Source organism: Embiotoca jacksoni, unplaced genomic scaffold (assembly GCF_022577435.1).
Source record: "Embiotoca jacksoni isolate LCO1_2020_lvr unplaced genomic scaffold, fEmbJac1.0.p SCAF_16, whole genome shotgun sequence".
Classification (NCBI taxonomy): Eukaryota; Metazoa; Chordata; class Actinopteri; family Embiotocidae; genus Embiotoca; species Embiotoca jacksoni.
In genome coordinates, this window is record NW_027185296.1 from 5,861,502 (window position 1) to 5,875,831 (window position 14,330).

Here is a 14,330-nt window from a genome sequence, read left to right on the forward strand (position 1 = left end):
CAATTAACAAGGGTGGGAACAGCACAAACCCACAAGCACTGCCAGTGAAATATTAGTTTAACTTTATTGTGCTGTAATGAATGGCAGAATCTTTGTTAAATCAATCACAACTGTTATATTTCCTTCATTAAAGGTCAGATTTGACCATTACCAAAAATCAGGGCAGATGTTAAAAGGTTATAATGCTCATAAAAAAAAAACTAATGAGCCCTCTGAGAAAGGAAAGTGATACTCAGGAAAGCTCCTGATGAATCTTCTGGTCCAGCAGGAGACTTCGCTCGGTTCCAGTCACACACTCACTGAGGCCAGCCCTCTCCAGTGGAAACCGTGAAGAGCGTGAGCAGAGCCCAGATGACGTTGTCGTAGTGAAACTCGTGTCTCTTCCAGTCTCGTCTCTTCACCTCTTTCTTGTCCTTCCCGTAGTCAATGTAGTAACCCCTGAAAGGGAAGGAGAAGTCAACTAAAGTCCATATGAAAAGTAAACAAGTGTGAAATTGTAAGCATGATGATGATTAATAGACGGGTTTGTCACATTTCTGATAGGTTTATTAGGTTTTAGGAGGTCATGGAACATGTGGATAATTTGTCTTTGAAAATGATGAAAGCAAAAAGGAAAAATTGTAAATACTAATAATAATTTATTAGGAAAGAAAAAATGGACAGAACAAAAGAAAGAGTAAGAAAGAAAGGACAAATTAACGAACTAAAACACCAAAACAGGGTGAGTTAAAAAATTGGTAATTAAAAATTAAATAAACAAAAAAACCGAGAGAGAAATAAATAAATAAAAAGACTGAACTAAGGAAGGATGAGATATTGATGTAAATAAGAGGTTATGAACAGAAAAAGGAACTGAGGATTACTGGCAGTCTTTCTCCGTGTCCTTTGAGCTGTCGGTACAGTAAAAGAACTTCCCCTTGAAGAGCTGCACGGCAATGACGGCAAAGATGAACATGAAAAGCTTGTAGACAATTAGGATGTTGAAGACGTTCTTTAGAGACGTCACAACACAGTCAAACACCGCCTGGAAGAGAGGGACATGACCGGGACAAGTCAGGCCAAGAATCAGATATTTCACTTTCACTATATTTCATGAATTCAACATCTAACTGTTGTATATTTACTCATGTAAAGTATGGTGTCATAAAGTAAGGGTTGTTTTTTTTTTACACTATTATGGGTGTGTTTGAATGCTGAGGAGAGAATCAAACATCTGAGACCTGAAATCAGCTTTAAAACTGCAGCATACAAAGGAAGAAAATACAAAAATTACACTATTCTGTTACTTCATCTGATTTTCTGACAACATAGCTCATTCATGAACATCTTGTATCTACAGTTTCAAAACCTTTTTATTTGTATGACCTGAAAACCAGCGGTTACCTTGAAAATAATAAATGAACACATGTAATATAAAGTATTGTATATGCCGTTTGTAAAACCGTTAGCTCATGTTCATGTTTTTTTTCCTATAAATGTTGATTACTTCAACTGGTGAATAGAACAAGATGTGGGTTTCGGTTGCATATACTCCAGTTCAAAGTGAATGTTAATAGTGTTCAATGAATTCAACCTGTTAGGACCTTCAACAGTCCGCAGACTCATCAGGATTCACTTCTAACTCTCCCCATCCTATTTTATTGCCTGTTTTTCTTTATTCTGTTTTACTCTCCTGGCTGCAAATCACCCTCCTCTCTGCCCCACTTTTCAATTTATATTATTTGTTCTTCATTATGGGCCAAATGTTTGTCTCTTCAGCATAAACAGAAGGCCTTATGCTTTTGTATGCATCTTCTCTCCCTCACCTCTGATCTTTAGTGTGTATAGTTTACTACTATCAGTGTGTGCAATTTGGACGATGAGATGAGAAGAATCCACTAATACATAACATTTGTAGCTCTGCTAATTCAGGAACATAATAGACATAACAAAACTGCAAGACATACAAAATACTTGATCAGAAGAAACTACAAAACAAAAGAGGGAAAGACTGATGTGTGCTAAAATGTAATTCCAGGCTTCAGATCTTTTCTGCCATGTCATGGTTCAGGCATGATGGATGTTTACTTTAGTCAAAATCCCACTTTGCCTTTCCACTTGTTAATGAAACACACATTGGGCAGTTGGTGCCATCTCTTTAATCATCTTTTGATGGCTTGGTCTACTTTTTTAGACACAAGTAACCCAACCAAAATATCAAAGACAGAGCCTATCTGACCTTGAGTTTAGGAAGTCTCTTGATGGTCTTCAGCGGTCTGAGGACACGCAGCACCCTCAGAGATTTGATGGTCTTGATGTCCCGTCCTTTGTTATTTCTGTACAGAAAGACAAACAATGTGAGCATTGCATCATAACAGCATAGTAAGTGTCATATTTTTAGACAGCTTGATTTGTGGACCTGTTTTTAACACATTTCTATGTATGTTTCATCAAACACATTCACATTCTTTGAAAATTGAAATGTGCGCATGTAAAGTTGCTATTTGTTCTGAGAGGAAGACTTTTTTTGTCTTTTACCCCAACACATTGCTGCTGGTCAATCCCACAGAGGCATCATCCACAGACAGATAAAAACAGGAGAGAAGGACGTTTATATCAACAGTTATAAAGCCATAAATAAAATGGAAGTGAGAACACATAACTTACAATTGATTTTAATGACACTCTCATGTGTATACATATGATTAGCTCATGCGAGTAATAAAAATAAATCATGTGACTGACGTGAGGGCAAAGGCCACCAGTGCTCCCACCACGACGATGAAGTCCAGGATGTTCCACAGGTCTCTGAAGTAGGAGCCATCGTGGAGGAGCAGACCCTGGTCAATCATCTGAGGACGACACAGAGCCGTGCACAGAATAAGTCTGCCGTATTTCTCTCCCAGTGTGTGGGTTACAAAGAGGACCCAGCTCTTGAACATGCTGTAGTGAATTAATATGAGGTCTGACAAAGCTATCTGTGGTCAGTCGATTGTTATGTTGTGTTAAGAAATTGTGTCAAACAACCCAGCTTGTTTTTTGATCTGTTATTCAAGTAATTTCCCTAATCTACATGGTTCTTAGAAAAAAGAACGCAGAAAAAAAAAGTTTAGTTCCCTTTGATCATATTTACATTTACACACATTTTGTCTTTTCTAAATGAAATCATTGTACCCTTCTTATACAGTAACTCACCTTTATAATCATTTCAAATGTGAAGACTCCGGTGAACACATAGTCAAAATAGCGCAGAACCTGAAAGTCAGTCAGACACAGTGAGAAACAGACGCACGGTCGAAGAAAGATCAGAAAACGAGTTGTAAACTGAATATAAAACAAAAAAAACCATAAATGCATTATTTCCTAAAGGGAAATTCTTTAACTTGTTGCACTGATTTCCTGACATTCACAGCTGTTTTACTGCAGGCTCTCAGCTTGTGGTTTAGTAACACTCCCTTCAAATGATAGTAATACTACACAGCGTAATTAGCCGCATTCCTCCCATAAACAACCGGGCTCAGTGTGTCTCAGAGTTCATTTGAGTCGCTCATCAGAGATTTAATTGCCTCCCATTAAGTAACATTGGCGTCCTTTTGCAAAACAATTTAAGAATTTTTTTCTAGATGTTTTCTTTCCTTCTTAATGGAATTTCATCTTATTCTTGATGAAGGGAGCAAAGAGACCCAAGACACAGATAAAGAGTGATTAAAATCATATCTCAGAAGTTCACAAAGAGATTCAGAGTGGTAGAGTAATTGAAACAGTAGAAATATTCTGGCTTTTATTAAGTTATTAATGTTATAGCTGTCCTGCTGTTTCAAAAAGATGATGTGTACGTCAGTGTAAATACAAACCTTGTTCCAGTTGGAGGAGGTGGCTACAGGGTCCTCAGCAGCCAGTGCTATACTGCTGGCAGCGATGACCAGCAGGATGGACATTTCAAAGTACCTGAGGTTCACCACGTAGTGACACACTCGTCGCACCCTGAAGGAGAGCAGAGAGGAGGACATGACTACCACATCTACTAACAGTTAAACTATACAATTTTAATTAGATAATCTTGTATTAAAGTGAGGTTCTCCAGTGGCGAATCTGTGAGACATGAGAGTGTTATGAAGCTTCTTATTCAATTTTCTCAAGACACCGAATACAAATAATTCTCCAAGTGCTTCAATGTTCATTAAGCTTTGAACATGTTGAATATGAGTATGTTTTGAATATGTTCCAGTGGTGGAGATTCATTCCTAGAACATACAATACAATGTATTTAGAGCCCCATCATTCCCACATCACACCAACATTATGAAATAATACACATCTACGGGGGTCCATTGCTACAAGGCAGGAGAAGAAGTAAAATCGAACCAGAGTTTATTCTGAGAGGCGTGAGTAGTAGAAACTTACGGGTTGTCAGGTTTGAAGATGAACATGCTGTCTGGCGTCACAGTGTTCACAGGCTTCGTCTCTTCTTCCTCCTTCTCTGATTTACAGGTTTCAGGGTCCTTACTGTTGACTACAGAAGGTCAGGAGATGAAGATTAAGTAATATCATACTCTTCCTACCAAGTTGGTGAAGGCAACACAAAACCAACCTAAAATTTGCAAGCTCAGTTTTCTGTGGGGGATTTTTAATCTGGAAAATATCCAGTGGGATCTGATGGAGTCGAGCAGCGGTAAACTGAAATTTGGGGACTAGCTTAGATGATGACATGACTCACTGCTCCTCAAAATGCCTTCACTCTGGAAGGGGCAAATTAAAGTGGTTGTAATAGATTTGAAAAAGAGCATAATTTTCTATCTACCATTCTTTGTGCTGTTTCCGGTTTAAAAACATAAAACCACTGATAGCTGAGCGGGTGGTGCATTCATCCAGTCATTGCAAACGGTAGGTCACAATTCATTAGAATACAACGAAATTAACAATGCACCAACTAATCTTAGGTTATGAACACCTGAAAATTGCAGATGTACATGTGCACCTTTACCTGTGATTGTGGAGAGCTCGAACGATGACTGCACTTTGGGCACCTCGATGATCACACTGGAGCTGAGCTGAGATTTATCCAGGTCCTGCTCAGTCTCCTTCTCTTCTTTGCTGTCCTCTGGGATCACAGGTGGTTCAGTCGGTGGAGGAGGCTCCTCCTGCTGCTGACGGCACTGGTCATCGGTGTGGCTCTGGTTTTCTGTTGGGTCGCTGTCCCCTCTTTCGCTCTTATCACCCTGTCTGTAGATTCAAAGAGAACAGATTATTGTACAGGCATGAAGACAGCGATATGCTCACAGCCTGGTTGCTGCTGCTGGTTAATATGTAGGCTCGTAAAATAGACAAGCCATAAAATATCATGAGTAGATGCTTGAATTAAGGGGAAGTCTAAGTGATTCTCTTACAAGGACAAGGGCGAATGCAGTTATTGATTTGTAAAATAAAGTAATAATGAGACGTGTTATGGCACAGTATAAGACAAACTGAAAGGAAAAAACGCAATTAAAACAAAATTTTTAAGCCCATGTGAGAAATTCTGGCTCATTCATTGTAATAAGTCTGCTGTTACACGAAATGATCAAACTCAGAGATGATCATTGTGTCTCTTTTGCTGATATTAATAGTGACATTAGCTTAAAAAGTGTTGGTGCTCAGGAATGCACTGAGGAAAGGACACTTTGCTGCCAAAATTGTTTGAAGGAGGTTGTTACTTGCAACAGAGCAACACTTTGTTTGTTATCCTTAATCAATAATTCCTCATAGCACATTTGGAAATATGAAAATGACAGTTTAACATTAGGTTGTAGTAATGTCTAGTCATTGAATTCAAATTAAAATGAATGTTTGTATATTGTAAAGTTACTATGGCCTCTTGATTTTTATGTTCTGAACAAACTCATCAACTAAAAAGCCAAGTCAGATGTATTTATAGAGCACATTTAAAAAGGTTGAGCAAAGGGCTGCACACAAACAAAAAGATGTTTGTTGAGCAGCTGTTGGTCCGTCTCACCCGCTCTCTTCATGTTTGGACTCCTCTTCCTCTTTGTTTTCAGGCTCTGCAGCCTTCTCCTCTACTTTCCCAGGGTTTATAATCTTCTCCCCGCTGACCGAGCAACTCATCAAGTGGCTTCCGTTGCCAGGAGAAGACCCCTGACTTCTGGTCTCACTCTGATGGTCACCGTGATGCAGCCCCCTTCTGCCTCTGATCCCGCCGTGACCCCCGATGTCAGGAGTCAGTGTGTCAATGTTATCTGGAGGTCTGAACTTCTTCACCGCCCTGTGCTGACGCTCGCCATTCAGTCGGGGGCTTCGACGCCCACTCAGGGGTTTGTGACTCTGATTTACACCCAGTTTTCCGCTCTCAGTGACGGGCTCTGGTTCGGGAGGCTCTGGTATCGTCATGGAAACAGACTCAGTGAGGGGTACGTTTGTAGGATCCAGCGACTCGGACACCAGCACTGACATTGGGGGGTCAGGTATGTCATCAGAGACAGCAGTGTCCAGGGGCATATCCATGGCCATGGAGGAGCCTGAAGCCTGGATCTTGGCTGGGGAGGCCGGGGGGTCTGCCAGGCCCTTCAGACTCCCAGACGGTGTGTGCTGCATGGCCTTGCGGTGCAGCGACAGTGGACGTCCGTGCTGGACCTGGGCCGAAGCAGGAGAGCCGTCTTTCTCCTCGCTGGGGGCGTTGCACAGGATCTCTCTGCTGGACATCTGGCGGTGTCTGCGCAGCTGGCTGGTCCTCTGCTCCCACACTGACATGGTCATCCTCTTTCTTCTCTCTCTCCTGGACATGAAAGAGTTAGAGGGGTTGAGTGGTGGAGGTGGGCGGCCCTCCCTGATGCTGCCCTGGGCCTCATCCAGGGAGCAGGAGTAGGTAGGCCGGCTGCGGTGAATGGCTCTTTTCCTGTACAGGTAGGGCCGCCTCCTCCGGCTTCCCCTAAGAAGAGCAAGAAAAGAAAAAAATGTCAGCATGTAAAGGCAGAAAACTTCATATACAGAAGAAAATTCAGCAGGTTTAGTTTCAGTTTAGCTGTATTCATTTATTGATCCAGTTGTGAAATAATTTTGCTTGCATGCTGCAAATTTTCCAAAAAAGTGATCTGATTCAAACTGAAGTCCAAAAATAACTTAAAACACAAATTTGGTTCCTTTTCGTTAGAAGAAATGTACATCAGCAATCAAAACATGTTCCAAAAAATGAATATCACAGTACATAGCAAGTTTGGTTTGATGTTCAAGCAGTTTATTAACAACAAAGAAAAATTTCATTTCACCATGAAGCAATTTACTGGATCAATGATGATGAAAAAAAATTAACCAAGCCAGGAACTGTTGTGTGACTTTAATAACAAAAAGAGAAAGATGCAGAATGAAATCAGTGGAATCAATCTTAGAAATGTGGACTAAAACAGGTTTGGAGAGCTGGAAGGAACAGGACAGAGCATGAACAGAAGGCATGAGTCTGGGACATTTACCCATTTAAGAAAAAAATCAGGCAGGTGTGAGTGAGAGATTCAGAGGGCTAAACAGACAGTGTTACTTACTGGAGCGTGGACTCTTGTGTGGTCCGTGTTATCAATGAGCGATTGGTTGAAAACAAGACATTAGTGCTTTTGTGAGCAGAGACAAAACAGGCCAGGAGACACACAGCAAACCGGCCTTTTCAGACAAAGACCAAAGTCATGAAAACAACTGTACAGACTGTGAATGCCATTCACCAGCTGCTCTTATTCATTGCTTAAGGGTAAAACTTGTCTTTCCATAGAATGACACAAAAATAATATATTAATTTAAAATTTCAGCAACATCTTGTATTATAGTTGCAACAGAATTACTGCACTTCCATTGTGTACATCTCTTTTTTCAGTGTTCATAATTAATTAAAGATATGTTTGGAGGTTAAACTAACTGGACTCTTGACGCTTTGTTATGTGTCTCCATTAGAGCCAAGCGGCACATTGACAAACAAGATGAAAGCAGTATTAGAAACAAATTAAACAATATTCATAAACGTCAACAGTAAGCGCAACATTGATAAGAAGACATCATAAGTAGACTGAGATGTAGGACAATCTGAGCTACAGAATGGGTACAGGAAGAAAAAACAGAGATGGGCTCCTTCAGCAAACACAGGTGAGGAGTGCAAGTTTCAATACCCTTTGAACAAAACCAGCACATTGGGATGCAGCTCTGAGCACCACTGCCACCTCAGAGCACTCACATATTAGCATTCTTTCAGGACATGCTCGTGGAGCTGAACGAGGAGCTTCAAGTGCCGAACTCCAAAATATTCAGAAAACCAAAGCGCATTTGGGAAAGGGATTAATGACTTCACAGTGGAAGAAAAAGTGTACACACACTGACGACACTATCCGAATATTCCGCTCCGAATATCTCTTGCATTACTTCAAAAGTATTCTCAGTGAGTGTGTGTGCAAATTTTCTGTTTTTCTTCCTTTGAACATGCTGACCAGATGCATGCGTTCCCAAGGTGAAATCATAATCAACCCGCAACATGCAGCATCGTGTGTCTTTTTTTCATTTAGAAAATGCTGTCACGCAAGTTTCTTTAGGGTCAGCGGGGGCAGGTACTGCCAGAGTTTCATAGCTGACATCAGAGATGAGACCAAGAACCCTTAAAGTTCAGAGTGTCCTCTCTGAATACAGATGCCATCCCAGATGACCCAGTGGTATTCCAGTCTTCTCTATGGGCTCTGACGGGAGCCTGACCCTCAACTGGCTCGACTGAAACTTGTCAACGTCTACTCTTTTTTTTTATTCCCTATGAGTACATTTTAGAAAGAAGGGCAAAGCCTCAGAAAAGAAAGACAGAGAGAAAAGAAAATGAAAAGTACAAATCCTCATGTTGAGAAAATGTGTTCTTGTAACATCTTCTACATGCCCATGCAACAAACTGCTTGTTCCTCAATACACAGCGTGCATACAGAACAAGAGATTCCCAATCCTGTTCATGCACATGCACCACCTATGACAAAGCAATGTGCAATCAAATTCTGAGGGAAAAAAACATCTATTCTGCCAGCTGGAAACCTGGTCATTGAGAAAAAAAGAGGTCACATTACTTTATGAAGTCAAATTTTAACACTTTATTCCACTTTCTTGAACTCTTCCTTCAACAATGTCCGCTTTGCTGAGTACAGAAGTACATCACTGTAATGGGCACATCATCTTAATTTGGACACCAAGTAACCCTGTCTCCATGACAACACTATAAGCACCTCCCACCCTGGAGCGGAACCAGTAACCATGGAGATATAGACTTCAATTTGGAGCAAATTACAGTGCTGGGAGCAGACAGAGGCGCGATAGCAGACCTTTCGGTAAGGAGGTAGCAATAAGTCTGTAGTGGGACAGCACCAACTACTTGTTCTCTCAGCAGCCCCTCAAGTGATATATAAATGCTACAAGCCAGCACTCACACAGCCGTGCAACTCTGTATTGATGACCCTCAGCCTCCATTTATAACTACACTACATGCTGTAGTTTCATTAGTAATCCAAATCTATTGCACCATATAACCAGATGCTGGAGGCTACAGCAGCTCATGAGAAGTGATGTACTGTGTGTTAGTCCTGCGTACACACTCGCTGGTAGAAAGCAGAGGGGGAGACAGACAGCAGGAGGAGAGGAGGAGGTCAGGCAGGAGGAGGTTGCACACAGCACTTACTCTGACGACATAAAGGAGGACAACGGTCCGACCTCCTTCGCCTTCTGGAGAGCATGCTTCTGGTTGAACGCTGCCTCTGCTTCCTCTTCATCCTGATCAAAAGAGGAGGAGAGCAAAAAAGCAGCCGAACAACTGTATCATATGTGATTTTAAATAATTTAACAGAATCAAAGTGATAAAAGGAGGAAAGAGCAGAACTGGACATGAAAGAGGGGAAAGATTATTTAAACTAGTCTGCATTAAGTAACAGAATCTCAGAGCAGTAAAAGCCCACATAGGAAGGCTTGTTTTTCAATGCATCTGTTTTGTTATTCATGTTTTCTTACCTTGGTAAGCTCTTGTGCATTGGCAAGGTTATCCACAGCAATGGCCAAGAAGACATTCAGCAGAGTGTCTGGTCACACCGATGTCAAAGACTCAAACAGCATGAACTCCTTGTTAAGAGACAGATAGAGTTAGTAGTACTGCAGACTCCACTAAGAATCAACAACCCAGTCTGCACCTCTGCAGCTCGGAGATCAGGAAGATGAGTGAATAATGTACAATGGGATGCACATGTTGTTCTGTGTTTGCTGCATGTGTCATGCATGTGTCAGTGTTTATTTGACTTATCCAATGGACACAAAAAAAACCTTACAATAATTCAGTTTTAAGAATCTTTCTAAAAAATGACCAGACCTTCATAAATGAAAGCCTTTGTTGAGTGAAAATTGCAAAATAAAGTTACTAAATGGTTACAAATAAAAATACAATTACATAGAAAAAGTAATAATAGTAGTTAAACCTAAGTTACGTAGTGAAAAGAAGAGACTTAATGCTGCATGCATCATTTTGAAATGTAACCTTCTATGTTTTCTTAAAAGTACAGTAATGAAGGATACAGTTTCCAAAAAGAGTGAGCACTATAAAGTAGATGGAGGACCACATGCCAGACTTTACTCCTCCTTGAGAGCGAATGCCATTGTACATCACCTCGTTCCAGTCCTCTCCAGTCAGGATCTGTGAAAACCCACCCGCAATAGCACACAATCTCACAGAATATCATTGACAAAAGTGAGCGTCACTGATGAGCTCAGATATATATTCCACATTCGACCAAAATGTAGTTGCACTCAATATTATATTGCCTGTATATTTTGATTTGCAGTATTAAACATGTGGGAAGACTGTGTGAAGTTGAGAGAAAGCCATTTGTCAGGTTTATTTCCAGACCTGGAAAACAGTCATGATAGCTGCAGGAAAGGTATCAAAGTTGGTCGGGGTGTAGTCCTCGAAGATGAACCTGTGAAAAAGATGTTACACATGTGACAGAGCTGGGTCGAGTCTATATTTATTGTTTCATTCAGAGAAACGTCTGCCTACAATTTGCCAGTCTACGATAGCCTGACTGAAAAACCTGGGGCGTTTTTTTTTTTTCTTTCTGTGTCTTCTGTATTCTCGAAGCCGGTTTGTTAAAAGGTCATGCTTATCTACCTCAGCCAGCTTTTACTGACACAACACCTTGTGAGGAAACAGCCTTCAATTTAGGGGGAAACCAAACAACAATAGATGTATGTGTAACAAAGGTAGAGTCTTAAATCTCTACTGAGCTCAAATAGTGTCTTTGTGCGATAAAAACAACTGTGAATGGGCCCTTTAAACTGTGTGTATTCAATAAGGAGGAATCTACTCAACCATGCAGTCTAATTTAGACTGTTTTTATGTTTGTGAATGTGCATTCACTAGAACCACAGTCGAATGGGGGAGAAACATTGTCAGCAGTACATTATTTGTCTCCCTGCCTGGCTGGTTGCTTCATTTCTTTATGGCATTATGCCAGAACTATAATCAATAATATTTTACTCAAAGGACTGTACCTGCCACCGAAGAGCTGCATGCCGAGGAGTGCGAATACAAGAATGAAGAGAAAGAGCAGGAAGATCAGGGAGATGATGGACTTCATGGAGTTCATCAGAGAGACAACCAGGTTTCTCAGAGACGCCCAATACCTTCACAGTAACCAGATACCACATTAGTGCAAAAAAAAAAGAAAAAAATTAAATATGAGACTTTTGTGCACTCTGGACAAAAATACTATTTATTAAGTGCGTTTTTGCAGGTGTTGCTTGAGTACAACCGCAAATGTGAAAAAAAAAGTTGTATAAGGCCTTCTGTGGCTCCAGAAGGGAGCTGAGCAAATTCTGATGAATCACCACAAGTTATGTCACTTGAGTCAGCGTTGGTTGGGTTTCAAGAGTACAAGTATGAAAATAAAAGTCTGGGGTTGCAGAGTTATAGAGTGAGCTCAACAGACTTCTGTAGCTGCTCCTCATCTGTGACCAGCATAAAGCCTGGGACACACTGCCTGCGTGGTGTGTGCATGGTGTTCGCAGAGCATCTTGATATTCATTGCGCCACCCATGTTAACAAGTTAGAGCAGCCATACAGCCTGCCTTCCACACCTCACTGCTGCAGCGTGTCATCTAGAGTTTCATCTCGCCTATTTTTAACGCGTTACGTGTGTAATTCCCAGCAAAAATAGACATGTGCACTTTATAGTCATGGCAGAAACCCAGTGGAGGCTCTAAATATATTATGTCTATAATTTAAAAGCTGAAGAGCAGTATTTCCTTGGTTCTCTCTCTCTCTCTCTCTCTCTCTCTCTCTCTCTCTCTCTCTCTCTCTCTCTATGTCTGGTGGTGTCTTGCTCTGAATGAGGATGAACAAAAATCATGTGAATGTTTTTTGGTTAAAACTCCTCACTTGTTGGATCTCAAACATTTGATTACATATGGCCATTATTCAACAGAGACTCAATGTTGATTGAAAGGGCTGGCAGTAGCAGCTCCGCAACAGACACGCTGCCAGTGTGGTAACACACACGCGAGCGAGCTGCACCAGTACAGTGAAGCAGCTGTCATGCACATGCAAAGGAGGCACTGTTTCCCAGGTGTAACTCAAACCTCTGTATTTATGTAGGGTGTGAGCAGGAAGGACAGTCTGTAGAGTTGCATTATGGGTAATGCAGGTGCCAGGTTGTGACAAGGGAGAAAAATCACTGGAAAGAAAAAGACTATGTTTCTTGTTCTGCGGCATTGATTTTGATGCTTTTTTTTTTTTTTTTTACCGTCTATCATCAGTCCAACAATATTATGGGCATGCATGCTAAATCATTGGGGCGCTCTTAAAATGCAAGCGATAGCGGTATATTTATGCTACTTCACTGTATATATTGCTCTGTAAAAAAATATAAATTGCATTGGCCTATACTTAAATATTTATTTTTATGGAGGTTTGTTTCATCTTTTATATTTATACAAAGCAACAACCCCAAGCAGAAAAAAATGTTTTAAAGGGGATCAATAAAAATATAATCCCCAAAAACCACATAATAAGTTATATTAATGTGAAAGAGAAAACTGCACATAACACCAACATTTGAATTGATATTGTTGATAGCTTTCAGTCAACATTGGCATGTTTCTTGTAAATAATGTGGCATCTAAACAGATGGCAAAGAGTGAGGAAGGCTGTGATACTAACTTAGTGATCTTAAAGATCCTCAGCAGACGGAGTGCACGCAGGACACTGATGCCAAAGGAAGTGCCAGGCCTGAAGAAACCCCACAGCACTTCAAAGATGCTGCCAACGATCACCTAAAGAGACATGAACATGGTTTACAAGTAATTACATCTTTGTTGATATCACACAGGATATATACCAACAGCTGTGAGTGAAGGTCAAGAACGATAGAGGCAAAGATAATGCAGAGACAGTTGTGAAAGAATAGAGGACTGATTCTGCATAATTTAAGAACACATGCAACTGAATTTTGGGAGAAAAAAACACAAAGAGATGGAGATGGAGTACTGACACTGCAGTCAAAGCAGTTAAAGGAGGAGTGGAAGTAGAGGCGAGGCCCCAAGCTGTACATCTTCAGGAACATCTCAGTCAGGAACAGAGCAAGGAACAGAAACTCTGCATAGTCTGGAACAACAACAACAACAAAGAAAAGTATTTAAATGTTGGAACTAACAGTTCCACTGGTGACGAAAAGGTGTGCCGACTTACTGAGTGCATCTTATTTTTCGAAACGTGGTGTGACTCACAGAGGAAGTTGGACAGCCACAGGGGCTGGTTGTGGTGAACAATGGCGACACACAGTGTGTTGAGAGCCACAAGGCCGAGCACTGTCCAGTAGAACGTATGTGTCTTCACCACGCGGCGGATGGAGATGCGTAGGAGACGCTCCTTGCGGCGGAAATATGCTGTTGGACCTCTCTTAGCACTTCTGATACTTGCTCTGGCCATGGGGATGCCTTGGTGGGGGGAAGAGAGTGGGAACTGTGATCAAACAGTGTTCGTACAGCATGTTCCCACTCTGAATCTTAAATTGTGTGATGTTTACAGCAGTAACATAAAAACTGCAGCAGAGCTCAGTGTGCCTTCCTATGCCTTACGCTTTATGTGTCCATATTTATGAGCCTGCCCAGACGCCCACTCACCCACAGAGGAGACATCACCATATTGCTCCTCCCCTGGTTGCCCTTGATGCACCACGTCCATGCCTCTCCTCTTGATTGTGGTGGCTCGCTTCAACACTGCAGACAGAGCAGGGTGAACATAAAAAGAACAAAGTGTTTAACCTGTTCATTCTGTGACATTAGAGGGAGCACACTGTGAGGGCAGTGACACAAGG

General features: G+C 41.2%; 1 protein-coding gene across 1 annotated transcript in view; it reads right to left on the reverse strand.

The window, feature by feature from the left end:
- Positions 1-14,330, reverse strand: part of LOC138198813 (voltage-dependent R-type calcium channel subunit alpha-1E) — a 101,394-nt gene that overhangs the window by 13,796 nt on the left and 73,268 nt on the right. The window contains exons 13-31 of the mRNA XM_069150475.1: positions 14,137-14,232; positions 13,741-13,950; positions 13,506-13,618; positions 13,175-13,287; positions 11,509-11,640; positions 10,865-10,934; positions 10,534-10,651; positions 9,979-10,046; positions 9,653-9,744; positions 5,972-6,901; positions 4,964-5,202; positions 4,384-4,492; positions 3,834-3,963; positions 3,175-3,234; positions 2,725-2,831; positions 2,518-2,529; positions 2,219-2,315; positions 864-1,024; positions 301-438 (exon numbers count right to left, since the gene is read on the reverse strand). Coding sequence (XP_069006576.1) covers positions 301-438; positions 864-1,024; positions 2,219-2,315; positions 2,518-2,529; positions 2,725-2,831; positions 3,175-3,234; positions 3,834-3,963; positions 4,384-4,492; positions 4,964-5,202; positions 5,972-6,901; positions 9,653-9,744; positions 9,979-10,046; positions 10,534-10,651; positions 10,865-10,934; positions 11,509-11,640; positions 13,175-13,287; positions 13,506-13,618; positions 13,741-13,950; positions 14,137-14,232 — 2,995 coding nt within the window. The remainder of the gene's footprint in view (positions 1-300; positions 439-863; positions 1,025-2,218; positions 2,316-2,517; positions 2,530-2,724; positions 2,832-3,174; positions 3,235-3,833; positions 3,964-4,383; positions 4,493-4,963; positions 5,203-5,971; positions 6,902-9,652; positions 9,745-9,978; positions 10,047-10,533; positions 10,652-10,864; positions 10,935-11,508; positions 11,641-13,174; positions 13,288-13,505; positions 13,619-13,740; positions 13,951-14,136; positions 14,233-14,330) is intronic.